General features: G+C 39.2%; 1 protein-coding gene across 6 annotated transcripts in view; it reads left to right on the forward strand.

Moving 5' to 3' along the window:
• RERE (arginine-glutamic acid dipeptide repeats) overlaps nucleotides 1-26,535 on the forward strand; it is a 397,407-nt gene that overhangs the window by 278,339 nt on the left and 92,533 nt on the right. For all 6 annotated transcript variants that reach the window (XM_045546222.1, XM_045546221.1, XM_045546223.1 and 3 more), the window contains one exon: nucleotides 16,450-16,548. In XM_045546222.1, the coding sequence (XP_045402178.1) occupies nucleotides 16,450-16,548 (99 nt within the window). The remainder of the gene's footprint in view (nucleotides 1-16,449; nucleotides 16,549-26,535) is intronic.

Consider the following 26,535-nt stretch of genomic DNA (forward strand, 5'->3'; position numbering starts at 1 on the left):
TGTCTATCTTTATCATGAACTCAGTGTTTTGAATACTGTGGCTTTATAGGAAGTCTTGACTTCAGGTAGTGTAAATCTTCCTGCTTTATAGCTGTTTTTTAAAGATTGCTTTAGTTTTAGGTCATTTGTGTTTCCATATAAATTTTGGAATCAGTTTGCCAATTTCTAATTTTTAAAAAGTCTGATGAAATTTTAATTGGTATTGCATTGACTCTATGATCATTTTGGGAAAAATTGACACCCTAACAATGTTGAATCTTCCAATCTATGATCATGATGTATCTATTTTTTAAAGTTTTATTTTATTTTATTTTTATTTGTTTGGAAATGGGGTCTTGCTGTTTCCCAGGCTGTATTCAAACTCCTGGGCTCAAGCAGTCCCCCTGCCTAGCCTTCCAAGTAGGTGGGACTATAGGCTTGTGGCAGGCTTTCTTTAATTTCTTGCTGTAAGATTCTGTAGTTTTCAATATACATGTCTTATACATATTTTGGTAAACGCACTCCTATTTCCTGTTTGAGGATTCCATTGATTTGGCCTTTTACAAAATAGACCTTTGTATTCACACTTAGAAACTGCAGAAAAGCCCTATATTTTGGGACTAAGGTTTTCTAGAAAATAACACACTGGCTGGATACAGTGGCTCACGCATGTAATCCTAGCACTTCTGGAGGCTGAGTTGGGAGGATCACTTGAGGCCAGGAGTTTGAGACCAGCCTGAGCAACATAGTAAGACTTCATCTCTACAAAAAATAGTAAAAAAAATCAGCCCAGTGTAGTGGTGCATGCCTGAAATCCCAGCTACTTGGGAGGCTGAGGCAGGATGATCACTGAAGCCCAGGAGTTTGAGGTTGCAGTGAGCTATGATGACACTACTGCATTCTAGCCTGGGAGACAGTGAGATCCTATCTCCAGAAAAAAAAGAAAGAAAATGTTGACTTATTTTTACTAAACTGATTGGATTTCATGCTTTGGGCTTAGGTATCTTTCTCATTTCCTAATAAAATTCAAATTGTTTTGACTTCTCTTTCTCAGTAATTTAGTCATTTTTATGTTCATCTTTCCTCACCAACACTAAACATACATGCAGTCACTCACTTTATATAAGTACGATTTATAATCATGTAGCAAAGATTTCACCTCTGCCTGGACAGTTTTATTTCCTGAAATATGGGTAGCTCTTAGACATTTGGATTAAGCTTTTTACATATTCAAGAGAGTGTGTATTTGTTTGCTTATGTATTTATGCACACCTGCACCTCCTTCAACAAAGGATTCAAGGCTTCCAGTAGCTTAACAGTTTTCTATCTCTGATCTGTAAATATCACTGTTTGTTAACCATTGAGTATTAATCACCTTCGTTTTCTGAGCCCTAGCCCAATGCCTGGTACATGTCATAGAGATACTAAGTCTTTGTTGAACAATTGAACAAATAAATAAATAAATCAGATTCAAGTCTGTGTCACACTTGATCATCCAGAACTTGATGTTTTAAAGTTGGCATAGCAGAATATGCAGATAAGCCTGTTCTAAGAGTCATTTTCATCTTCTTCTCTTTTATTCTAAAAAAATAAAGTCTGTAGATGTCAGAGATTTTGTTTGTTCATCTTAAATGGACTTCACTGAAGCATCTGAATCTAGATTAGCTTTGTAGTGCTTCTGACTTAAATGAATGTGTCTGTCGTAGTTCTCAGCTCCCACATAAGGAATCGCCAGGAGGCCCTTTTATAACAATTTGCCTGCACATGTGATCAGGCTCATTCTGACACTTTTTCCTTACCCACACCCTTTACTTACATTCTTCCCTTTTTATTATTTTTTCATTCAGATGAGTCAACATTAAATGGTTAATGTTTGCTGGCTTAGGTTAAGGTAGGGTAGTAGTTTTTTTCTTTGAGGATTTTTGATTTGTTGTTGAAGAGTAATGAGAAAGGTTGATGTGCTATATGATTTCTTATTATGGAAATCCAATAAATTTCAGAACAGTACCTTATATAAATCAATCTTGACAAGCACTGTTGCTAGTGTTGTATTTATATAATAACAGGATATTGAAGTCTACTGCTTGTTGTATTGTTAATTACAGCATTAGTGAAGGTGTAGAAATAAACCATGGAGTTGAGGTTTTCTGGTATAGCCAAAACCTTTCAACTGATTATCACCATAATAATATATAATTTTCAACTGTCCTTTTTTTGTACTTTGACCAGTTAGAAACATTTTGAACTATTGTTTTGAAAATCATTTAAGTGTTTAGACATTTACACCAACATGGCTCTCTTTTGTTTGAGAAATTCACAGTTCTATTCTAAAGTTCCAGGTAATACCACTTTTAACACAAATTATATGATTTATTCTTTTTCTTTGTCTTATTTGGATAAAGATAACTTTTTAAATTTAATACATTGATTTTTTTTTCTTAGATAATCTGTAGCTTACTTAAAAGTTGAACTTTACCTACTCTCTTTTTTCCTCTAAATGTGACAGAGCGTTCATTACCTAAGTTTCTCTAAGGTGGATGGGGAGATAGAAGGCCGCTTATATTAACAACCTCTGATAGTGGAATCTTTCTTACTTATTGTAGCAGTGGTTTTATATTTGATTATTTTACCAGAGAAGTCTTGCTGTAGGTTCTTTCCACTGTCTGGCCCCTAATGCAGCCCTTCCTGTCATGACCCTGGCTTTGCTTTGCCTTGTGAACTGCTTAAGTTTCTTAAGCCATTTCTTTCTTCTCTTTTTTATACAATAGTTTTATTGGGATATAATTCACGTATTATGTAACCCACCCATTTAAAATGTATATGTTTATGGCTTTTAGTATATTCACAGAGTTCTGCAGCCATCACCACAATCAATTTTAGAGCTCAAACACGTTAGTAGTCACTCCCCATTTTTATGTTCCCTCTTCCCCATCCTTAGGCAGCCACTGATCTACTTTGTTCCTATGCATTTGTCTATTCTGGACATTTCATGTAAGTGGAATCGTACAACATGTGGCTCTTCGTGACTGGTTTCTTTCACTGCGGGTAATGCCTTCAAGTGTCCTCCATGTTGTGGTATCAGCATTTTGTATATATTACCATTTTCTTTCTCCTCCAGGTCAGCTCTGTCTGTCTGTTTGCAAAATGTGGCACAAGCACTAAAGCCACATTCCCCAGGTCTGATCAGCATAAGGTAACAAGAGGATGGCCCATCAGTTACACTAAAAGCTCACCTCAGTGCAGTTTCAGCTTAACTTGAATGTGTCCTCATCGCGTTCTTTTTTGTCCTGTGTGTCAGTCTTGTTTTGCTTTGTTTCATTTGTTCTTTGTGTATTTGCATTTGCTAAGCCGTATCTGTAACCCCTGAGCTTTTCCACTGAATATGGAACCAGGCACAGGACCTTAAATTTATCACTGTTAATTTCATTTTATCAGGTATCAACTATTGGTCAGCTGTCTGATGTCATTAATAATAACAAAATTAAAATGTAATCATTGAGTGCTCATGTGCTAGATAAAAGTTTGTTTATGAGTGAATTCATTTAATCTTCATAACAATTCTGTGAGGTGTGTTTATCATCTACAAATTAATAAATGTACCTGTCTTATATTTATGTACAGAGAACAATTTAAACATGGGGACAGGATAGAATTGAGGCCAGTGCCTTACAGCAGTCCTTTTGAAATATCCAGGGAATCTGTAACTTGGAGTATTTGCTCTTCAGCCAGTTAGAAATCTTTCCAGGTGTCTCCCTCCTGACTCCTAAGCTCTCAGCAGGGACTAAGGAATGTGATTCAGCTTTTACTTTTGTTTGGCAAAAGTTAGAAAGGTCATTTACTAATTTAAGAAATTTCTTTATCAGGTGATTTTTTTTCTGTGCTAAAGAGTGGTAAAGTGTTTTGAGATTTATGTGGTGTTTAGAAAAATATCCACTTAATGTTGACCAGTTAGAATTTTTACATCTTTGAGCATATGTTAAGTGTTAATAACACAGTATTTAGCAAATCAAGATAAAAGCCCTTAGCCTTTTTATATTTAAACAGCCGCTTTAATAAAGTGACTTATTCATTTATTTATTCAGTGAAAACATATTTGAGTTTCTGAGGGGAGGGCATTGTAAATAAGCAGCTAATTGTTAGACAAAATCAGAAGAAATCAGTTGTATGATTTAAACCACATGAGTTTCAAAGGGGCTCATGTATTAACACAAGCTTTACAATGTACTGTAAAATACTAGCATTTATGATGTTTGTCCTAGTATACATTTCGTATACTAGCTTGAAGTATACTTCATAATGCTCTTTATAAAATCTCTCCTAATTTTTGAAGGTTAGTATATTAATTTTCTATGGCTGCTGTAACAGTTGCCACACACTTGGTAGGTTCAAACAATGGAAATTTATTCCCTCACAGTTCAGGAGGCCATAAATCTGAAATCAGGGTGTCAGCAGGGCCACGCCCCTCTCACCCTTAGAGGAGAATTCACGCCTCACAGCTTCCAGGCTCCAGTGGCTGCCGGCACTCTTGGGCTCCTGGCCGCATCTCTCTCTGTTCATCTTCACATTGCCTTCTCCTCTGTGTGCCTGTGTCTTCTTTCTCCACTACCTCTCTTGTACAAGTACATGTCATTGGATTTGGGGCCCACCTAGATAATCTGGAATGATCTGCTTATTTCAAGATCCTTAATTTGATCACATCTGTGAAGACCCTTTTCCCAAGTAATGTCACATTCACAGGTTCCAAGAATTGATGTAGGTATCTTCTGCTTCTCATTTTTTGGCCTACCACAGTTAAAATTACTATTATATAAAATATTACTAAAATAAATTATAGTATTTACTTTGAATTTGTTTGTAATAGTTCATTATTATTTTCTATCCTTTCCTATCTGTTATGACTTGTTTAGATTTAAATGTGGACTTTCAGATACTGAGAGTATAAAAATATTTCCAGTAGTGACTGTGATATTTCTGTAACATCTTGAGGACATTTGATTTATAAAATACTGTAAGGAAGCTGGGCGTGGTGGTACACACCTGTAGTTCCAGCTACTCAGGATGCTGAGGCACGAGGGTCACTTGGGCCCAAGAGTTCAAGGCCAGCCTGGACAACATATTAGTAAGCCCCTATATCTTAAAACACATTCTCTCTCTCTCTCTCTCTCTCTCTCTCTCTCTCTCTCTCTCTCGCTCTCGCTCTCTCGCTCTCTCTCTCAGCAGTATTTGGCTTTCTCTGTGCAAAGAATATAGTTCTTTAGATAACAAAACTGTCATGTATAGCTACTGTATTAACTGGTATATTCTGACCTCCCAGATTGCCTAGTATTTCTTCCTCAGCTTCTGCCCCAGCCCCCTGCAGCTCTAGGTCCAGCCTGCCCCAATCCTAGCCTCAGCCTGGTAGAGTAGGGAGGGCATTGCTCCTCAGCAGCCCTTGGGGGAAGCTCTTGTGTTGTTTATAAGCTTGATCTTTGAGCCGGCCTAAGTTAATCCCAGGCTATCCTTGAAGCTATAGCTTTTTCAAATCTCTGTTGTCTGTTCCAGTTCCAGTCCACAGCCCTGCCTGGAGCCCAGCCCTACTGGACTCTGACAACCCATGTTACCCGGGCCAGCTCTTTTCTCCAAAAGGCTGCTTGTTACCCCTACCCACCCACTCGCTGGGTTTGTAAATAACTACACAGGGCTGCCCCTCTCCTGCCTTCCCTGCTGCCTGTCTGTGGTTGGCCCACCTTCTCCCCACCCACAATATTTGTTGGGCTTACCACAGTACTTTGAATACCAGTTATCTAAGAATTTCACAGATTAGCTCTTTTCCTCCTTTTCTTTCTCTTTTTAAATCCATTTCAGAAATGAGGTGTACATTTTCATATATTCCCAAATGAAGTCTACCTTTACTTGGTGCCTTTAAGTGATCATTACTGGTGGCTATTACCCAAAGTAATGTGGAGCTGTTAGAGTTTAAGGTCTTTGGTTTGCATAATTGTTGCCAAATTTTTGTGTCTCCCACAGTCAGGCTGTCTTCTGCTGCTCCTCTGTTTTTGTTTGTTTCTTTGTTGTTATTATTTTTAAAGTTTTCTTTCTCTTTTTGTTCCTCTGTTTTGAAGTCATATAGTCTTTCCAATTTTTTTTCTTTTGAGATCTGTTATTAGATTACGAAAACTAGAATTACTAGGCAGCTAAGTTTCTAAGGCTCAGCGTGAGGAACTTCTTGATTCTCCAGGGCGATTGTGTGGGGACACTACTTTGATTGCCCAGAGGCTTTTTGCTTATTTCCTAGTTAATAAAACTCTGGTCTTGGCTGAGGTTTCCAGATAAAAGAGCAGTTGGTCAGAAATGTTCCCACCTCTGGAACCTTATATGATTCAGTGTGTGCCTCTTTGGTCTTCTTTGTTCCATAACTTTATCATCGTTGCCAGAAAGATTAAGTATGATATTGTTTGCACAACCTTGGAATTGCTCATAAAGAAAACACCGAGATTAAGCATTGCCCAGTCCATGGATTGGGAGCAGTGATTTCTGGACCTAAATTCTACTAGGTACAATTTAAAGCAGTTTTTATAAATGTTTCTTTCTTAACACTGATGCAACTGGCTATGATTCTGTGTGTGTGTGTGTGTTTTAATTAATTGAAAATTGAAGGAATTTGGTTAAAATCTTTCACATATACTTGCTAGGTCATTTTTACCATGTGCGAATAGATCTCACTAGTGCCTATGTGAGATGGATAGAATTGTGGTTTTTCTGTCGTCCTCCAGCCTTCTGCCTAGTTTCATGTTACATATTTTTTTCTGTTTTCAAGGCTGTAAGGATGCTAGGAGTAAGGGAAAACATGTTCTAATTTCTACTTCTGGCCAGAAGTAGGTCTTTCTCAGCATACAAATAATTATCATTCAGAAAAGCAATATAAACAGGCTAGGTTCATGAATGTGCCAGTAGTTTTTCTCTCTGTGACCAGAGTTACACTCATTCTTGGTCCTCAAGCTGAGTTTCTCTAGGTCCCCAACAAATCACCAAGTTCTCTGTTCCCTTCTCAGTCCCATCTTTCATCTTGTCTTGTATTGTAAAATAAAATTCATGTGTCTTATTCTCTATAGCTTATTCTCCTTCCTTAGCACATGGGGAGTCAAAGCCTGTGTGGCTGGTTTTAAAGATGAATATACTTCCTATTGTCATCTCGTGGTTATTAGAGTCTCTTCTCCCTCTGATGTCAAGTCTCTGTGTCCTGAGTTCTTGGGCCTTCACTTCTCTCCTTGTTCACCCTCCCTCCATCCTTTCCTGGTCAGCCGTACTTAAGTGAGCATTTCCAAATGTCAGTGATGACCATGGATCTTATTTCATCCTAAATGGTCCTCCAATATAGATACCCTATTCTCCCTTTCTGCTGCTGAGAAAACTGAGGTTTAGAGAGATAATTAATTTGCCTAAAATCACACAGCTGGTGGCAGAGAAGATCTGAATGAAGATCTGAGCAAGAACCCTGTCCTGCTTAGGCTTCAACTTTACAGAACTCCTAAAACCATGTCTTTGGTACCAGGACCTCCTCAGGCTCTTGGTATGTGTTTGCATGAAGACAGTGTCTGATAGAGCCTCACAGTGGACAGATGCTCAAAAATGGCCAAGACATTCAGAATTTGGTTTGTTCTGTGTTTCCAAAGTAGCTTTACTGGCCTCAGTTGAAAGGCCAGAATTTGATGCTCTTCCTTTGGATCTAGAACACCTTCAAAAATACCATAGCCAGGAGATAGTGACCTGCTAATTTCCAGGCGTAATATTATGTGGTAGCTAATTGTGAATGAGAAATATGGCAATTTCTGTACCAGCCTAAGGAAATTCAATTATAAGTGAGATGTTAAGACATATTACTGCCTATTTTTACTTGCTCCTAGAAAAATATTTGTTTTCAAGAGACAGGGTCTCACTCTGTCACCCAGGCTGGAATACAGTGGCACAGTCATAGCTCACTGCAGCCTTGAACTCTTGGGCTCAAGGGATCCTCCTGCCTCAGCTTCCTGAATAGCTGAGACTACAGGCATGCACCACCACACCCACCTAATTTTTTAAGTATTTTTGTAGAGATGGGGGTCTCCCTATATTGGTCAGGCTGGTCTCGAACCCCTGGCCTCAAGTATAGATTAATGTTTTTTATTTGGTTGTTGCTGTTTATTAAATATAGGCAAGGTTAATCATACTACACTGCCTATTCTGTTGATTTTCAAAACCTACTCTGTGGAGGTATCTGGATTTTCCAGACTGAGTAAATGTCATCCCCATCAGCTTTCATTAGCACTTCATGTGTTTTCGTGATAGCATTTATTTCATTATTTTGTTTATGTGTGTGTCTTTCCTCTTCTCTGAGCGGCTGGCTCCCTTCTTTCCTCTATCCTACCCTCAGCTCCAAGCTCAGAGTTAAGAAAAGATAGTGTGCTTGTTTTGTCATTGCAGCTGGAAAAGTCCCTGTGCTCATTGTTACCAACAGATTGCCTGTCCACTGCTCCAGTAGAGACATTTGGAGACAGACACTGCCCCCAGGTTCTTCCTAGAACATGAGTTTATGTTAGAATCCTTGTGCTGCTGCTCGCTAGGGAAGTGGCCTGGAGCAAGATACTGAACCTCTTGGTTTCATTTCCTCATTTGTAGTACTCTTGCCACGAAAGAGTGTGTGTGGAATGATGAAATCATAAAGGCCTAACACGGTTCCTGGCACAAAGTGTACTGCTCAACAAATATTGGTTCTCCCTCCTTTCTCCTGTCAAGACTCCAGGGGCTGGCATAATTCCTGGAACCTTGTAGTTTTAAAAAGTGATGGAGAGGGGCAAGAAGGTTGGTTCAATGACTATATTTCCTTCTGAAAATTAACTGGACTTTTCCCTCAAGCTCTACTCTCAGCAGTTAAATTCTTTGTCTTTGTCATTATCTCTGAAATGTGCTCCCATAAGAATATTCAGACAAATTAAGCCTCTCTGGTGCTTAAACAGCATTATTTAGAGTGACAGTGGCCAAATAAAAATAAACATTGTGCTTTTTGTTTCAAGTCTAGTTTTTTTTTTAACATTTACATGTATGATATTTTTTATTTGGTACAAGATCGTTGATGATGATGGAGGTACGAATGAAAATGTATTGACATCTGAATTGTGGTTTATGAGAATTTTTTTAAAGACTTTCTCTTGGACAGATTTTGGCAAGGTCTTTCTCATTTGTGTTAACACTTAAAATAATTAAGATTACATAAAAAATTTAAGATCTATTCCAAATCCTACCTTTTTTCCTTTCTAAGTTATTTTGACAATTTCTTGTCATTTATAAACAGCATATTTTGCATAGCAAAAGACTTTGAGATCTAATGTTGTTCTTAATGGACAGTAATTATTTAATAGTTAGCTTAAATACAGTGCAACTTAAATAGGCTTTTTCTACAGTTATTATAATGGCTGCATTTGAAAAATTGTGCTTTGGCGTAGTAGAAACTGCCAGATGCAATGCCATTTGATCTTAAAAGGTCACGGGAAAAGGGACATTTAAATTAAGCCATAAATTACGATTGAAGAACAATATTTTGATGTGTAAGACCAGAGATGTCAGAGCAGGGAGATGTAATTCATGGGTTCATTATAAAACAGAGGTGCCTGACAGCTGAGCCATGCCAAAAGGAAAATTTATTTGCAACATCACGCAGACAGAAAATGGTAGCTAAGATGAGAAGGCAGAGTAGAAACTTGAAACCTTGTGGTAATACGCAGAGTTTATGCTAATAAGACTGCCGAGATCCAGAGATGTTTAATGACTGCTGTAATATTAATGGGGTGTTCGGACATGTGCACATTTTCAATCTTATTTAAATTAAGACCTCGTCCTTGCTCTATAAAATAACATACTTTATAACCAGGCATTAAGGTGGATTCTCTCATCTCTCTGTCCAACATACAGATTTGCTGAAATTTCAGAATTGTTTAGGCAGGAGAATTAAAGCTTGAAACAAGATTTCTATCTATGGCAGCTTTGAGGAAGGATATAATTTAATGTTTATAGCAATCCATGAGAAGTTCAATCATGAGTTAATTAAACTGTAGGCAGTCATTAAGTATTATTTATTCTTTCGAGAAGCTTTCCAGTAAAGCACTTATATATATATTAAATTATAGAAAGTAATAAGCAGGGAATGATTTGTCAGGCAGAGTGAGAGTAGCAGATTTAACTGGGTAATTACGCAGAAATGTATTTTTCTTCTTGTAGCATGATCCTTTCTTTCTGCTACTCAGGAAGAGGTCAGAGGCTGTAATAAGACAATTGCAGATATAGATTGACTACCAGTGTCATCGGCTCTATTGAACCTCTAGTTGTTTTGTAGGAGCCATGTATCTAAAATATTACTCTCCATGATGGGACCACTACACAGTTTATAGCTATTTACATTTCAGAGTAACTTGACACGTTTCATTTCATTTAATGCTTTCCATCTGTGATGCAGCTGAGGGCTGGTGGTGTTATACCCATTTGACAGATGAGAACTTCAACGCAGCTGGTTTGGGACAAAGCTAGAAGAAGAATCTGTCACCTGCCTCAAATCCTATGCTGTTTTTGCTAGGGTTCACAAGGCACCGACTATTTGATAATTTATGTAGAAGGGGCTGCTGAGCACCTGGAGTCCTTGAGAGCTTTTTATATAGCTGGCTTAGTATGTCCGATTACTTAGGGCTCAGTGTCTTTGGGCCTGAGTGATTCAGTGTAGTGGTTACTGTTGTTACAGTGAAACCACCAAGCGTTGATTATTTGGAAGCTGCTATTGTTTTTAGCACCAAAATCCCCTACCAAGTCCACTTTGCATAGTTCACACCTGTCTATCTTTGTACACCACTGTGTCTCCATTGCTAGCACCATAACTGGCATACGGAGTTGGTTGGTAACTCTTTGTTGAATGAATGGAAGGCAAAGAAAATGTGGTGTGAGCAGCCTGCTTCTGGGGCTGGCACTTCCCACTGGATGTCATGGGCACTGGGATTTCTGCTGCAGAAGGTGTGGCGGAAGAAGGCTAGACACGCAACCTAACAGGGGAAGAGTTCACATTTGCTCTTTCACAATGAACAAACAAAAAATGAAGAAAAAAACACATTTCTGAGGATTCTGTGGAGCAAGCCCAGGCAAAAGGACAAATTGCAGGAAAACAGCAAAACAGATAGTTCTGTGATGGAATGACTTGAATGGCTAGTGGATTGGTGAAGAATCACTGTTTTGCTATAAAATTCCCCAGCTGTAAATCTAAGATCTTGCTTGACCTGTAGTTTAGGGAAGACAGGTTTTGTTTGTTTAGAAGTGTAGTCAAGCAGTTTAGTGATGCAGAAAAGAGGCAGACAGATTTACAAGTAAACATTTCCTTGGTCGTTGGATTAAAAAACAACAAAAAAAACCCCCCAGAAACAAAACCACCACACACCTGTGGTGATGAATTTGAAAGTGGTTTCTGCTTAAATGACATAGCTGTAGTGCTGGGCCGGGTGACAGAGATGGCATAAGACTTAAGTGTTTCTCCCATCAGTAGCTTTTGGAGATTGGAAGCTGATTGAGTAAGGAATCTTGATCCCTGCTTTTTGCAGTAGTTCCAAAATGTATAATTCTCTGCACTCTACATTAAAATTGCATTTCATTCCAGTTTTTACCAGCCTGACTTGGCTGCAAAATGGACAGAAAGGTTTAATTATCTTGCTTTAATTGCTTTTCTGTGGCTACAGAGTGAAGCTATAAGACATTTGAGAGTGTTGTTTCCTTCATCTTCATTACAGTTTCTTTGAACAGCCTTATTAACAGCTAGGGAAATGGTAGAAAGCCTTATTCACATTGAAAGACCTTTCTTTTTTCTTTTTTTTTTGAGACAGGGTCTTGCTGTGTTGCCTGGGCTAGAGTGCCGTGATGTCAGCCTAGCTCACAGCAACCTCAAACTCCTGGGCTCAGGTGATCCTCCTGCCTCAGCCTCCCAAGTAGCTGGGCCTATAGGCACGCACCACCACACCTGGCTACTTTTTTCTATTTTTAGTTGCCCAGCTAATTAATTTCTTTCTATTTTTAGTAGAGATGGGGTCTCGCTTCTGCTGAGGCTGGTCTCAAACTCCTAAACTCAAGCGATCCTCCCACCTCGGCCTCCCAGAGTGCTGGGATTACAGGTGTGAGCAACCACGCCTGGCCTGAAAGACCTTTTACCTTAGCAATATTGGAAAGCCTGCGTTGAATTTCCTGATATTTCTGTGTGATTGTGATCTGTGTGGTTGTGTTTAAAATTTGAAACCTACATAATGATTTTTACAAGATGAAATTATCTCATTCCTTCAGAGCTTGATGCCATATTAGAGGGGAATGTTTTTCATAATAATTTTTAGAGATTTAAGATAGCCAGTAATTTGGTAGGCTTACCAGCTCTAATTTACATGAGGAATACACTTGAAATATCCATTTGAGCTCCTGCTTGAATTTTGTTTTGGCCCCCATCTGAAGAAAGTCTTCATAATCATCCAGAAAACAAACCCCTTTTAAGAAGGGCTTATTTGATCATGATGCATTAAGCAAAGAAGGTAGACCCAGCCTTTTAGGACCCTAGAGTTTGGATGTGACGTTTAGATAGATATATCACCCTGGAACCGCACATTTATTCTGATTCTCAGGCTGTGCACTACTCTTAGTCATAAGTTTCTGATGTCTGTTGTCTTTGTTGTTCAGAGCTGCATCTGTCTTGGCACTCAGAAGAGTACCTGACACAGCTAAGCACTCAATAAATATGTGTTGCAGGAATGAAGGGTGCCCTGAACTCCAGTAGTTTCCCCGAAGTGCTATGAAGATAATCTTCCCTATTCCAGAACTGCTTGGGCCATAACAACTTCTATTATGTTAAAAGTGTATCTTTAATAAAATATAATCAAAGTATTTCTATAACTCTGTAAGTAAAGCTCTCTCTGAGAATATTCTCAGACAAGATTCCTAGAAGGTAGAGAGGAAGGTGACCCTTTAGAAAGATGCCCTTTGGTCCCCAGGAGGAGGGCATGACAGAACAGCCACTTGACCCAGCCTTGTCCTACCCCCTATGAGACACTGATGACAGCATAGCAGTGTTCTACCTTCATCCGTTCAAGAAGTATTTCATCACTTTTGGTAAATAATTCCACACTTTTTACTTTTCAAATGTTTCTTTATATTGGGGTGGGAGGGGTAGGCAATAAATATTTATTGGGTTTACATCATGGAAAGATCAGGAATAGGAATATTTTAAGAGGCCAGGCAGACAGTAGGTCAAAGAAAAGGAGGGAATTACCCATTATTTAGAGAATGGAATGGTAGAAGCTCCAGTTACCACATAAATTGCAACAGCTTCTTCAGGGGAAAGTTCAATCTGAAATTAACTTTTATAAAAGAAGCAAGAATACTGAGGTATTTTTAGGGAAAATGCCTCTTTCTCAATTAAGCACCTCACTAGAAATGTAGCTGAGAGGTACGTGCAGGCAGTAGCCCTCTTGAACAAGCTCACCAACCACGACAGTGCACTCATCCAGTTAGTGGAAGCATTTCTTCCATCTATAGTTCACAGCTCTCCTTGGTTCCTCGGTTCACCAGAAGGCAGGAATGTCATAGGGATTAATGAGATGTGATTTAAACATGCACTCAGCAGTTTGCTTTTAGAGTGGGCCTTATGTTCTTATGCATGATTTCCTAGTACTGGGCACATAAGATTGAAAAATTAAAATTTTCCTGTGTACTGTACCAGAGTTTTAATAAAATTTCATAAAGTGTTGACATGGGTAATTATGCAAAACATAAGTGGTTTTTGTTTATAGTTTAAAAAAAATTTTTCTGTTTCTGAAAAGACTACTTACTGTCTAATCTAGAAGACTGACAAAAGTTAAGATGAGACTGCTTCCCTTTTTTCTTTCCTTTTTTAAAGAAGTAGCTAACATATTTGTAATATTATCCTCACAATAGCCTTTAAAGGTCAATGTTATTATTATACCCATTTTTAAAGATGTAGAAATTGAGGCACAATGGTAAGTAACTTGCTCAAGGTCACATACCTAGTAAGTAATAGAGCTAGAATTTGAATCCATGCATTCTGGCTCCAGAGTCCATAGTTTTTCACACTTTTCTTATAATTAATTAGAAACTGTAATGACCTCATAAAATGTTAATTTTGCCATGAGCCTTTTATTAGAAATTTATGATTTGATCAATTTGATTTGATTTCAGATTATCACTAAAATGTGTGCTTTTTCAATTGAGCAGGCATTTGATTTTTTCCTTTTATTCAGTTTTAATCCATGTTAAGCTGTCATTATAAATTCTTATTATATTGTAGAACTTGGCAAATATATACTTGTTTGGACATAAGGCAAAGTATGAAAATCTAACTTTATTATAAATCCTTTTGTACCTCTGAAAGGATGCTATATTGGATAGCTTTCAAACATTTGCAAATTATAGTAGCAATTTTATTTTAAAAAGGGTCTAATGAGGAATGTCATAAAAGTAAATGTTAACATTTATTCACTATACCACCACTCCAAAGTGAGATCCAGCATTGATCATTGTTGTAGATATTTTGTTTTGTTTTAAGACAGTGGACTTATAGCAGACATACAGCCTGGAATTTCCAGTCTTGATTTAAAATAAATTGGTGTCCTCTAAACAGGGAGAATGCTCTGGAAATTTAAATTTTTAATATTTTCCATTTTGCTGAGAGAGCAGTGAAAATGATTATGTGTGATATCCCTTTCAACAGTAATCAAATAGTTAAAAGAGAGACTTGTGTATGTTTCTAACATTCATTCATTCATTCATTCCCAATATTTATTGCCACTTACTGTGTGCCTAACCCTGGGGCTGCCACAGTTGCTAGGAAGGCAGTCTGCATGTCCTTCTCATGAGTCTTCTATTAAAGGAATCTTGTGATTCCATAGCTTTTTGCTACACCCAGGCAACTGGCAACCTACTTGATCTTGTCCCCTTCTATGTGTTGTGTCCCCACCAGTTTGTGAGTTTCTTAGAAATAAGGACTATGATTTATTAAGGCTTGTGCTTTACTTGTCCTGGGTATTCAGCAAATGCTGGCAGATTGTCAAAATAAGAGGGTGAAGCACAAGTGAAAAGATCAGATTGTCTACTCCATAAGGGCAGCAATTCCTCTGCCTGTGTTGCTCACTGCTGTATCCCAGGGTCTGATACATTCATTGCCTGGAACGTGCTAGGCACTCAGTCATCGTAGGCTGAATGAGTTTGAATAAACTGAGATTTAGACTTGGATTGAGTCTACCCAGGGACAGTAGTTGAAGGAATCTATTTATTCCTTATTAATTTAGCAAGTGTTTTTAGAGTATCACCTTATACTATCGACTGTGTTAGGCACTGGAGATACAAGTCTTAGCCAAAATCAATTCTTGTATCAGGAGACTAGCTGTATAAAGGAAAAGCAGATTTCCAGTGAGAATTTTGAGTGATAAGTAACAGTTTGGAGAAGTAGAGAGAGCAAGATTATCTTTCTACCTGCTGTTTCTCTACCATCTATAAGTTGGGACTAAGAGAAGTGGTTGGGGTCATAGAAGTCACACCAGGAATGTCTTGGCAAGGGAAGAAGGAGTCGGTGGTATCAGGCAGTGCACTGGGTTGAAAAGATACAGGGTGAGAAAAGTTGGTTAGCTTTAACATGAGAGAAATTGGGTCCTACCAGGAATGGTGTGTGTAGATAAACCAGAATCTTCATACATATGTACTGAAAATTAGCATACTATTACATAATTATTTTCTTTAAAAAGCTCTTATAGTTAAGGCACTTCAAATGTTTTTTAGTGAAATTACTATAGTTGAAAAACTGAAGAAATGCTAAAAGGAAAGAACATAATCTAGTATGCCTTTAGGCTGCTTTGGGGAGAATGGGGCAAGAGTGGGTGTCCTGCTGGCTGTGTTAGTCCTGGCTCCACCAGCTACTGGCTCAGTGTGGTGAGTACTTTTACTTGATCTTTCTGTGCCTCAGTTTCCTCATCTGTAAAATAGGGTGACAATAGTTCCTATCCCATAAGATTAGATGAGAAAATACTTTCATCACAGTGTTAGGTAAGATAATGAGTGCATGGAATGTGCTGAGCACTCCGCCAGGCCAAATGTTCACTAGGGGTGTGCTTTGTTGTTAATCCTGTTCCTATTATTGCCACTGTGTTCTATGCCTTTCTTGTCTCCCTCTCCCAGAACAGCTAGAACTTAGGGCATGGTTCCAAAACATTACCATGCTGACTAAAATGATTGTCAGTCTGTATGTCCTTTTCTTGATTTCATCTATTAGAGCAGTGGTCCCCACCCTTTGGGGCACCAGAGACTGGTACCTGTCTGTGGCCCAGGGGTTGGGGATCGCACTATTAGAGAAAGTAAATGCAGGGCTTGCCTTTTGTTGATTTGTTTCCAGTTCTGTTGTTTGGTGCAGTTAATTAACTAAAATTGTTGTTGTTTTAGCTACATGAAAGTGGTTATGATGCTGGCAAAGCCCTGCAGCGCCTGGTGAAGAAGCCTGTTCCCAAGCTGATCGAGAAGTGCTGGACCGAGGATGAAGTGGTGAGCATGAACCTGCGTCTGCCTCGTGTTCTGGGTCATTAGGGCGTTTGCTTCTTGGCATCTGACCTCCCTGCTACTCAGGGAAAGGAGCTCATTCAGAAAATTCAGTTACGCAGAGAGTCTATCCATGGCATCCATTAGTCAAAAGGAAAGAGCCTTTCTTTAAGCCTCATAATTGTACAGAAAGACTTGATTTTAGTAAGATTAGATTCCATAGATGATGGGAAAGATTTGCCCAAATTTCATGGAAAGACAGGAGAAATCGATAGTTACTCCTTACAAAAGTGAATTTGAATTTATTTTTGGTGCAAGGTAGCTCGTGATACCACCCTATTTAAAGATGCAAGCATGTTAAAATCAGTTGATAGATAACCTAGAGTCAGGTTGGTGACTTGCAGGACCCCAACCTACTGAAGGACATTAATTAAAAGTAAGAAGCATAGACTTGCTTAAGTAAATACAGCAGGTTATGCATATTGATTCAATTGTTGTGGCCCATTGAAGGATGTGGGGAGAGAGAAATGTGCCCACAAATACAGACTTGCAAACCCACAGATTCCCACCCAGCAGACAGAGTTCTCATGAAGCCACATCCCCATCTTGTGACTTGTAAAAGGTATTGCTATAAAAGACTTAACACATTGCTTGTGCTTGTGCAAATACAGTTTTCAGTACAAATGTTACTGCTTGACATTTGCCCTTCAAGTGGAATGAAATTTAGATGAAAGCTGGCAGTGAGACACATGCTGATTGCAAGTTCCTCACCTGTGTGTTGAGAAAGTGTTTAGAAATTGTATGTGCTTTCCTGATCCTGCTCTCTTTTGTTCATTATTATTTACTGAGTGCTCGTTGTGTGCCCAGTTCTGTGCTAGACAAGCTGTATCAAGAAGAACACAAGGTCCCTCCTTAAGAGTCTTATGTTTTGAGGGGAAACCATCGTAAATCAGTATTGTCAAGTGGTGGTAGAGCACTGAGGAAAAACAGACTTGGGTAATGAGGATGGGGAATCACCTATGGGGGCACTGTCTTATGTAAGAGGGATCAGGAAGGTCCTGGTAAGTGACATTTATTTAGGTGAGACCTTAGCTAAGTGAGGAGGGGAGCCTGTTGGATATCAGAGAGAAGAGAATTCTGGGCCCAAAGGTGACAGCATGCTTGGCGTGTTGAAGAAATAGGTAGGAATGTATCTGCAGCACAGCAAGGAGTGGGGAGCAGTAGGAGAGGCGGGTGGTGGGTGTAGGGGAGGAGGGTGTGCCCCAGAGGGAACAGAATCAGGTGTGGCCTGTGGGGACCCGTGGTCAGGGCCTTGCAATGTGCTCTACATGGAGCAGCTTCTGAGCAGAGGAGTGATTCTCTCTGGAGGTGGGGCTCACTCTGGCTGTTGAGTCCAGTGGCCTTGGGGGGGCTCCTGTGAGAGTCCAGGCTGGGGCTGGTGACTGAGTAGTGCGGGAGCAGCGTGGCGGAGAGAAGTGGTGAGATCTGAGATGTACATGGAAAGTAGAGCAGAGACTGTGTTCCTAGAATAGCTCTGGCTACAGGTGGGCAAGGTGGAGAGGAATGAGGACGAAACTGGGAGGCAGCAGAGATGGACTGAAATGGCCCTTGAGGGTTTGGTAATAGGCTGCTGTCAAATAGTCCCTCAAGACGTTAAGTGTTATCAGACTTATGATGAAGTTAGTGTAGCTGTTTTAAATAAAAAAATATTAATTTCTTACATGATTGGTAAAGAGGTGGAAACATCTTAAACATATTTTAATGTTCAGACAATGGCCAAAATAATGACGATAAATTCAGTCGTTTTGAGAAGTCATATTGACATTATTTTTCAGTATAAACATATTTATGTGAGGAGATAAGAGATTTGATTAAGATTTTAAAATTCTACAAAGAGCCTTTGTGGAAAAAGGACATAAGGAGATGAAAAGGATGGAACAGGTATGTGTAATGTGGCCGTTGGTTAACCACTCTTTCCAAGATTTCTTTCGCTCTTCTTGGCCTGGCATAGCACAGTCTCTAGGTCTGTGTCAGCATGTGACTTACTCTCCTGCAGTTCTTGAGCATCTCCCTTCTGTCCCCATGTCCTTTTGACGTCATCTCTCCTCTCCGTGCCTCTCTGCCTCTTCTTGGTGTTCCCCCACGGACCCCCTTCTTCCTCCTGCCTCCAGCTCCTTCCCAGCCACAACTCTCCTCCCTCCTTCCTTCCCTTCCCTTGTCCTGTGACCTTTCATTCCCTTTAGAATTTTAAAAATATACAGCACCAAGTCCTCTTTTCCTGCTTAAAAGAAAGCTGAGTTCCTTTTCCTACAGCTCTTGCTTATATTGGGCAAGAAGTTGACTGTGTCCCCACTGCAGCTGCTCAGGGGTTTTTAGCAGTGAGATGGGAGAGGGTCTTACCCATCAGAAAGAGCCTGGCTTTATTTTGAAAAACAAAACATGACTCCAGAGTGGTGGATATTTTGAGTACGGGATAATGATCCTTAACTGCATAAATCCATGTCAGTTTGGGCTCATTTTTATCATGTTTGCTTCTTGTTTTGAGCAGTGTTTTGGCAGTCATCCAACCCTTGCAGAGCCTAGGGATCAAATGGTTCCCTTATTTGTAGGAAGCGAAGCTTCACTTTCTGAAACCTTAACAGTGAGTAAGAGGGAGTGATTGAATAATTGAAAGACTGAAGGAAGCTTTTGATGAATGCATCCAGATCACATCTTTGAATAGATCTATGTGGCAACAAGGCAGTCCCCTCTTTACCTGAGCCTGGCAGTAGCTATGAAAAAACATCTGTGTTCATGTGGACCCCTCGTGTTGAATTTACCACATTTTCTCACTTCAGGAATCACAGGAATAAGCAAAACAAATGTGTCCCAGCTAAACAAAGTACGTGGGCCTACCTCCCTTTTTTCCCCCATCCCAGTTTTCTATATACTTGGAATATTCTATAACAGTTATTTTTAAACTTTGTTGCCTTTAACGGTTATTTCTCTTTGCATTTATATGAATACTGGGAAGCAGCTGCCCCTGTGAGAAGGTTGGTGGAATAAGTACCTGAGGGCATGAATCCCCCTGTGCAGTAGACAGACTGGGCCCAGGTACCTCCTGACCCTGGCAGGCCCCCTGCTCTGTGAAGAAACTAACCGCTGTCCTGCCAGTCTGGACCCTGACAGGTCTCCATGGCTTAGCTCAGTTCCTCTGCCCATCCCACAGCCATTGCTCCCTCTTCTGAACTGCATCTCCTGTTTGCATCATTTGTTGGCAGATAATCCTTTGCCTCCTCATGCTAACTTTTGTGCTGTAATTGTCAACTGTTTGTTCCCCAAAGTCTTTATTTCTGAGTTGATTGCCCTCCTGGTTTATAAACTTACTAAGCATGAGGACTTATTAATGATGAAGATAATGTCTCTCTCTAGGAGGGGCTTAAACATTGGTTACTCTTTGTTCAAGGTTATTGTTTTAAAAAATTCTTCACTATAATTAAGATCATCTTTAATCCAGCATTTTAAAACTTATAATAGTTAATAATTATGAATCAACATCAAAGAGAAAAACTTCTACATATATCCAAAGCTGACCTTAAAAGTTTTATTTTTGGTAAAAGCTCCCAAATTCTTCGTCATCATCATCATCCTATCACCTAACCTCTTTTTCCTAGGCCTTTAGATAATCATTAATTCTGGAGATCTTAGACCTCGGATTATACAATCGGAAGCCTTCCATCTCACACTTTCTCAGTAATTTCCCTGACAGTTTGTGTGCATATAGATGTGGTATTATTACAGCAAGTGTTACAGCGAGTAGTCTCGAGGACAAACCAAGTGGCACACGAGAGTCGGAGAATTAAGGTTTATTTGTTGGTGGGCTCAGAGGGGTCTCGCCACCAAATTCTGAGCCCTGTCTACCCAATTTTTCCCACTTTTATTAAGTTGGGGTGATCCAAGGGGTGGGGTCCCAGGTGACTAATGTCTGCCAGGTAATAGGTTAGTTGATGTGTCAGGTAATAGGTTAGTATTATGTTGATGTACCAGGTAATAGGTTTAGTGTTATATCTTATATCTATATGCCCAGTTAATTTGGCATATCTTTCAGGCCAAATAAACTGGGTCAAACCAGAGAAACATTCTGGAAGAAATGCTAACCCAATTCATAAAGCTTATTAAATACTGTGGTGTGGGCAAAGAGGGAGCCAAAGCAATGGCGGCTACTCCCTGTGAGAGTTGTATTGATGGTTAAACAAGTTCACGTACATCGTGCTAAAAGTACTGTTCCTTTCAGGAAGTCATCTAAATCAGTAGAATTTAGGAATAGAAGAGGAAATACAGATTAGAACTTCAAAGAAAAAAGCCCCAAAACTGAAACCCTAGATTATTAGGTTTTTAATTAAACATGATGAATACATTCAAATATAACACAAAGGCCCCAGGCTGAACTACACCTAATCGAAACAGATTAAGTCACCCTTCCATGCTTGGGTAGTTATTAATTCTGTTTATTTATGCATGTGAGCTGAAGGTAGCATTTGCTGCTGCTGGTTGTTGCTTATTGCACTGGGATTCCGTTGCTGCTTGATGCTGTGCTCTCAATTAGCATTCAGCTGTTGATTATGGAAATACTGAGGATGCTAATTGAATTCTTTTTAAAATTCAGGGCCTGCATTTTCCTTGTAGAGTTTGGCCTGACTTGCAAGGTTGTAAGATTGGGTGCTCCACTGAGCTGTGCATTTCACCCTTTGCTTTCTATCCACTTGGCTGTATTTGGTTTTTGAAATTATTTTCATGTTGAATTAGCTTTCAGCAAAAATCCAGGTGTTGCACAAGGTGAAAAAGGTTTTATTGCTTGTGATATTACTGCAAGGTGTTTCCATTTCATCTTGAGTAATGGTAGCTTTTATCTTGAAATATGCCCCCCATTAAATATTTTATACCAATTTTGATGTAATGCATTGAGGTGAACAACCTAGATACAACTAAGCTCTGAAATTTTTATCCAAAGATAGTTAATCCGTGGTGGTGATAAACCTTAATTGGCCACGTACATGGATCTATTTACAAGTTCATAAATTTTAAAACATCTAAGCCTTCCTTCAGTGTAAAGCCCAGTGTATCATAAGTAGAAATGAAAATCCTTCTTTTAAAATTTACATGAAATGGCGAAGTAATTTTCTAAATTTGTAATCCAGTGAACCTGCGCAGCTGGTCAAGGAATTACACAGCATACGCACAGCTATTTGTATGGTCTTTCCCCAGCAGCATCTTCAGATGCCTTTGTTATGCCCTTTTTGGAATGTCTGCTTGAGAAAACATCATTTTCATTGTTCACTTTTTTCAAGCCAGGCATCTGGGTGTGCCAGAAGACAGAGCTGCTTAGTGGGGCAAAAATACAGTGAATTTTATTTACTATTTGAGTGGCAGCTGAAGAAAATGGAATTCACAGTAAAATCCAAGTTAAGGTCCTACCAGCAGGAGGCTGTGGAGGTGAAAGCAGAGCACTGGGGATAATGACAAAAGGGAGAGAGGCTCTCACAGGCTGCGGTTACCATCACGTGGGTTGAAAGTAGCCGTAATCTTGGTGTTTTATTTTGAAATTTTACATCAGCAATGTAGGGGAAGGCTTAATTATATTTAGGAATGGTAAAATTTTCAGAGTTGTAGACCACTCTATGTAGTCATTCGAGAAATGTTGATGATAGGAGAATCCTGTAGGTCATCTAGTATGAACCCATTCACTTCTTTTTAGAATTTTATGCAAATTTTCTCCATTGTTAGAACAACATTATAAAAATATTAAAGGGGATTTAAAACCTCACCACTAACACATCATCTAACAGTTTGCTTACTGGTTTCTTGCTCTCTCCTGTCTGTGTTTATGTACATACATGGTTTTATGTCATTTTTAATTTATGTGTGCACAGATTTGCATGTAAATTGAGTCATAACATTGAAATTCTCACTTTTCAAAAGACTTTAACATGAAAAATTTTACAGTTCACTTGGAAACTTTGCTATTAACCCAAAATATAGACATGGTTTGTTTAGTGCATCACATGCTAGATAGATACTTAGTAAATTTTAAATTGAATCAAAGTAGATTTTTCTCTCTACTGGCTGCCCTTCTTCCAATTTCAAACTAAATTGATACTGTTTCTTATGAACAACTAAATTCATAGATATGGGAATTGGAAAAATAAGGGAAATAAAATGTAGATATATTACTTACACATATGTAATACACATATTACTTCATGTTATGTATTCTTTTTTATAACCCATGGTAAAAATTAGTCCTTGATATTAAAAAAGAAAAATCTAGATTCAAGTGAGGTTTGCCTAATGTTTTAAGTTTTAATAAAATTGGCCCATTTTTCCTATCGTTAACTTTCTTTAGCCTTTGAACCAGAGCCTTGTTTAAAGAAGTCAATAGCGTAGATAGACTGGAGTGTATTGTCAAGTCCTTTCGGAAATGAGAGTGAATTAAAAATCAATTATATGTGCAGAAAAGTTGATGTAAGGCAATCAATTCTGTCAATTAGTTTGCAGAAAGATTCTACTGTTTAACAAGCTATAAAGACAAATGTATTTTTAAAATCCTTTAGTAAATGAGGTAGGATAAGCATTAGAAGGAAAGAGATATTTCAAAGATTTATTTCAGTATTTCATGTCTTTAGAAGTTACCTCTGGGTTAAATGTACAACTTCAACTGTGACCTTGCCTGTCATATACATGGCTTTATTACTTTCCAGGCTTCCTCTTTCTGCTGTTGTCTAAGTGTTACAGCAAGGGTTACAGCGGGTGGTCCCGAGGACAAACTGAGTGGCACATGGAGAGTCGGAGAATCAAGGTTTATTCGCCTTATTCGCCGGCAGGCTCAGAGGGGTCTCGCCACCAAATTCTGAGCCCCGTCTACCCAGTTTTTCCCACTTTTATTAAGTTGGGGTGATCCAAGGGGTGGGGTCTCAGGTGACTAATGCCTGCCAGGTAATAGGTTAGTTGATGTGTCAGGTAATAGGTTAGGATTATGTTGATGCACCAGGTAATGGGTTTAGTGTTATGCTGATGTGCCAGGTAATAGCACCAGGTGTTAGGTTAGTATTATGCTGATGCGGGTCTTCTGTGAGGGGTGGGGGTCTCAGGTGGCTGCTGTGCTAAGTAATAGATGGGGGGTTTCCTTATCATAAGAAGTTAATATGCTCTAACTTCTCTTTCTTTTTAAACAAGATCATTCTCTTTCTCATTTTCGTTAACCAGTATGTTTTTGAAGTTGGTCGTCCCCAGCCCCATATTTAGATCAAAAAATAAAAAGTCAGCAATACCTTGTGCGTTTCTTTAGGGCTCCATGTGTATGCACGTGTATTTATGCATGTGTCTGTGGTTAGGGGTTGGGACTATGTAGAACAAAACTGAGATGTGGGAATCCCACATTGAACACAACTGTACCCTAAATTATTCCTTGCTGCTAGGATAATCTTTTAAAATCAGAGGGTACTTTTTATGGGATATTTTTCATTTTTGCTTGGGGGGAGTACGGGGGACGGGGAATAATCTTCAACTTGAAAGATTAATAAATACTAGAGCAGTGAGTTGTGGAAACCATGTTTTCCATCTCATTTTCAAGGACATGTAAAAAAATGGAGATAGCATACACTTTTGGCTACTCAGTCATCTTTCTCTGTTCATTTAAAAAATGAGAACAAAACACAAGGGGGCTTGAGAGATTGCATTTATCCTCCTGTAGACAGAGTGGTTATTGTATAAATGATGAGGATGGAAAACGTTTTTTCTTCTGCAGTTTCTTAGCAACAGAACTGGAGTCAATTTTAATGTGTATGCTTGGAACATTCTATGTATAGGTGGCATTGGAGCCTTACATTTTCACAGGTGAGACATATTAGACTGGAAACTGGAATTGAGGGTTTGGGGAAGAAAACAGGAAGATAAAAACGGGAACCTTGCCATGAAAGGAAGTAACTCATTTAAAACTGTCTCCTCTCTCCTAGCATACTTCTGTCTTTAAATCTACAGTCATGCTGGGCGTGGTAGCACATGCCTGTAGTCCCAGCTACTTTGGGGGCTGAGATGGGACGTTCGCGTGAGACCTGGAGTTTGACACTGCAGTGAGCTATGATTGTGCCACTGCACTGCAGCCAACAGTGTGACAGCCCATCTCTTAAGAACTAACTAAATAACTATAACAAGGGCCAGGTGTGGTGGCTCACACCTGTAATCCTAATATTTTGGGAGGCCACGGCAGGAGGATCCCTGGAGACCCAGAGTTCAAGACCAACCTGGGCAATATAGTGAGACCCCCCCCACCTCTACAAAAAAATTTAAAAATTAGCCAGGTGTGCTGGGTTGCATATGCCTGTAGTCCCAGCTACTGGGAAAGCTGAGCCAGTAAGATTGTTTGAGCCCAGGAGTTTGAGGCTGCAGTAAGCTATGATTATACCATTGCACTTTAGCCTAGGGGACTGAGCGGGACTCTCTTTAAAAAAACAAACAAACAAACAAAAAACCAAAACACCCAAAACCCTAAAGTCTATTTTAGGTAGAAGTAGCAATGGCCTTGGTAGCTCCCTAATTGCTGCCTTCACTAGGGTGCCAGCCTCCAGCCTATTTTTTAAAATTTTCACTAGTAGTGTTTTGTTAGTTATTCTTCTTCCCCTAATGCCCTGTGTGCTGTTGCCAACTTAGACCTGTTGTTTTAGCACTTGCTTTAAGATATTTTTCTAAAGTATCTTTATATGGGTGAATTTTAATGTGTTTTCCACATTTATAAAGCAAAGTATTAAGGTATTAGGAAGCAAAATATGTTTGGTAATCGTAAGGGGAGAAAGACAATCCCTGAAATTGACCTCACCAACTTGCTGTGGTAACTCAAGTCTGTCTCTCTGAGTCTACATTCCCTTTGTTTCATGTCGGTTTGGCAGGTGGCATGCCTGCCAGCTTTCTGTGATTCTTGACCCTGTGTGAACATGAAGATAGGATGGACCCCTTCATGTTTATTAGGCTACACATTCAGTTCTGATTTTAGATTACTAGTTGAAATTCATTCATTCATTCCACAAATATTTACAGAGCACCAATACTCTGCCAGGCACTATTTGATATGCTGATGATATAGCAGTGAACAAAACATAAAAAAATCCCTGCCATCATGGAGCTGACATTGTAGCAGGGAAAACAGATTAAAACGAGGTCACTAGGAGACATATGCAGAGTCTTAGCTAAGTGCTAAAGATGAAAAACATAGGAAAAGTGATATGAAATGTGGGATAATGGGGTTGAACTTTTACTTAAGGTAGCCTCAGAAGATCACTTTTGAGTAAAGACCTAAAAAAAATTGAGGAAGCTAGCATTGCAAATATTTAGGGGAAGAGTGTTCTGGGCCAAGGAAACTATAAAATGCAAAGGCCCTGAGGCAGAAGCTTGCCTGATAGTGTGTTCAAGACATAGCACTGATGCCTCAGTGTGGCTGGAGCAGAGGGGGAGGAGATGAGGTCAGAAGGCCATGGGGATCTTAGACTAGTGTGTTCACACCTGATTTGTACCTCACAGTTAAGTTATTGTTACCAAATTAGTGAGGAAGTTTTGAGGGCTGTTCTGTTTTCTCCTTGCAGAACATGTTCCTTAACAATGTTTTCATGGTTTCAGTCATGTAGGATTCTGAGTCATGCATTGCTCTGACTTCTGCAGCAGCTCATTGTGTTAAGATTGAAGCATTTTGGATTTATAACTGCTTTAGACAATGTTTACTACATATGTTTACTGTGAATTCAACATTTGTCAGAAGAGCAGTTTTTCCTGGGTAGGCAGCAAGAAAAATACCTGGAAAGAAAAGGCTACCCACTGTACCTCTGTCTTAGAGCAGTAGTAACTCATGTCATCAGGCATTTTCTAACAAATTTTAATTCAAGAAGGGACGACTGTGAACTACTTAAGACTGTAGATACCGTACTCTGAATTATACCACCTAGTAGAAAGAGAAAGTGTTTTCAGAAA

Source organism: Lemur catta, chromosome 3 (genome assembly GCF_020740605.2).
Source record: "Lemur catta isolate mLemCat1 chromosome 3, mLemCat1.pri, whole genome shotgun sequence".
NCBI lineage: Eukaryota > Metazoa > Chordata > Mammalia > Primates > Lemuridae > Lemur > Lemur catta.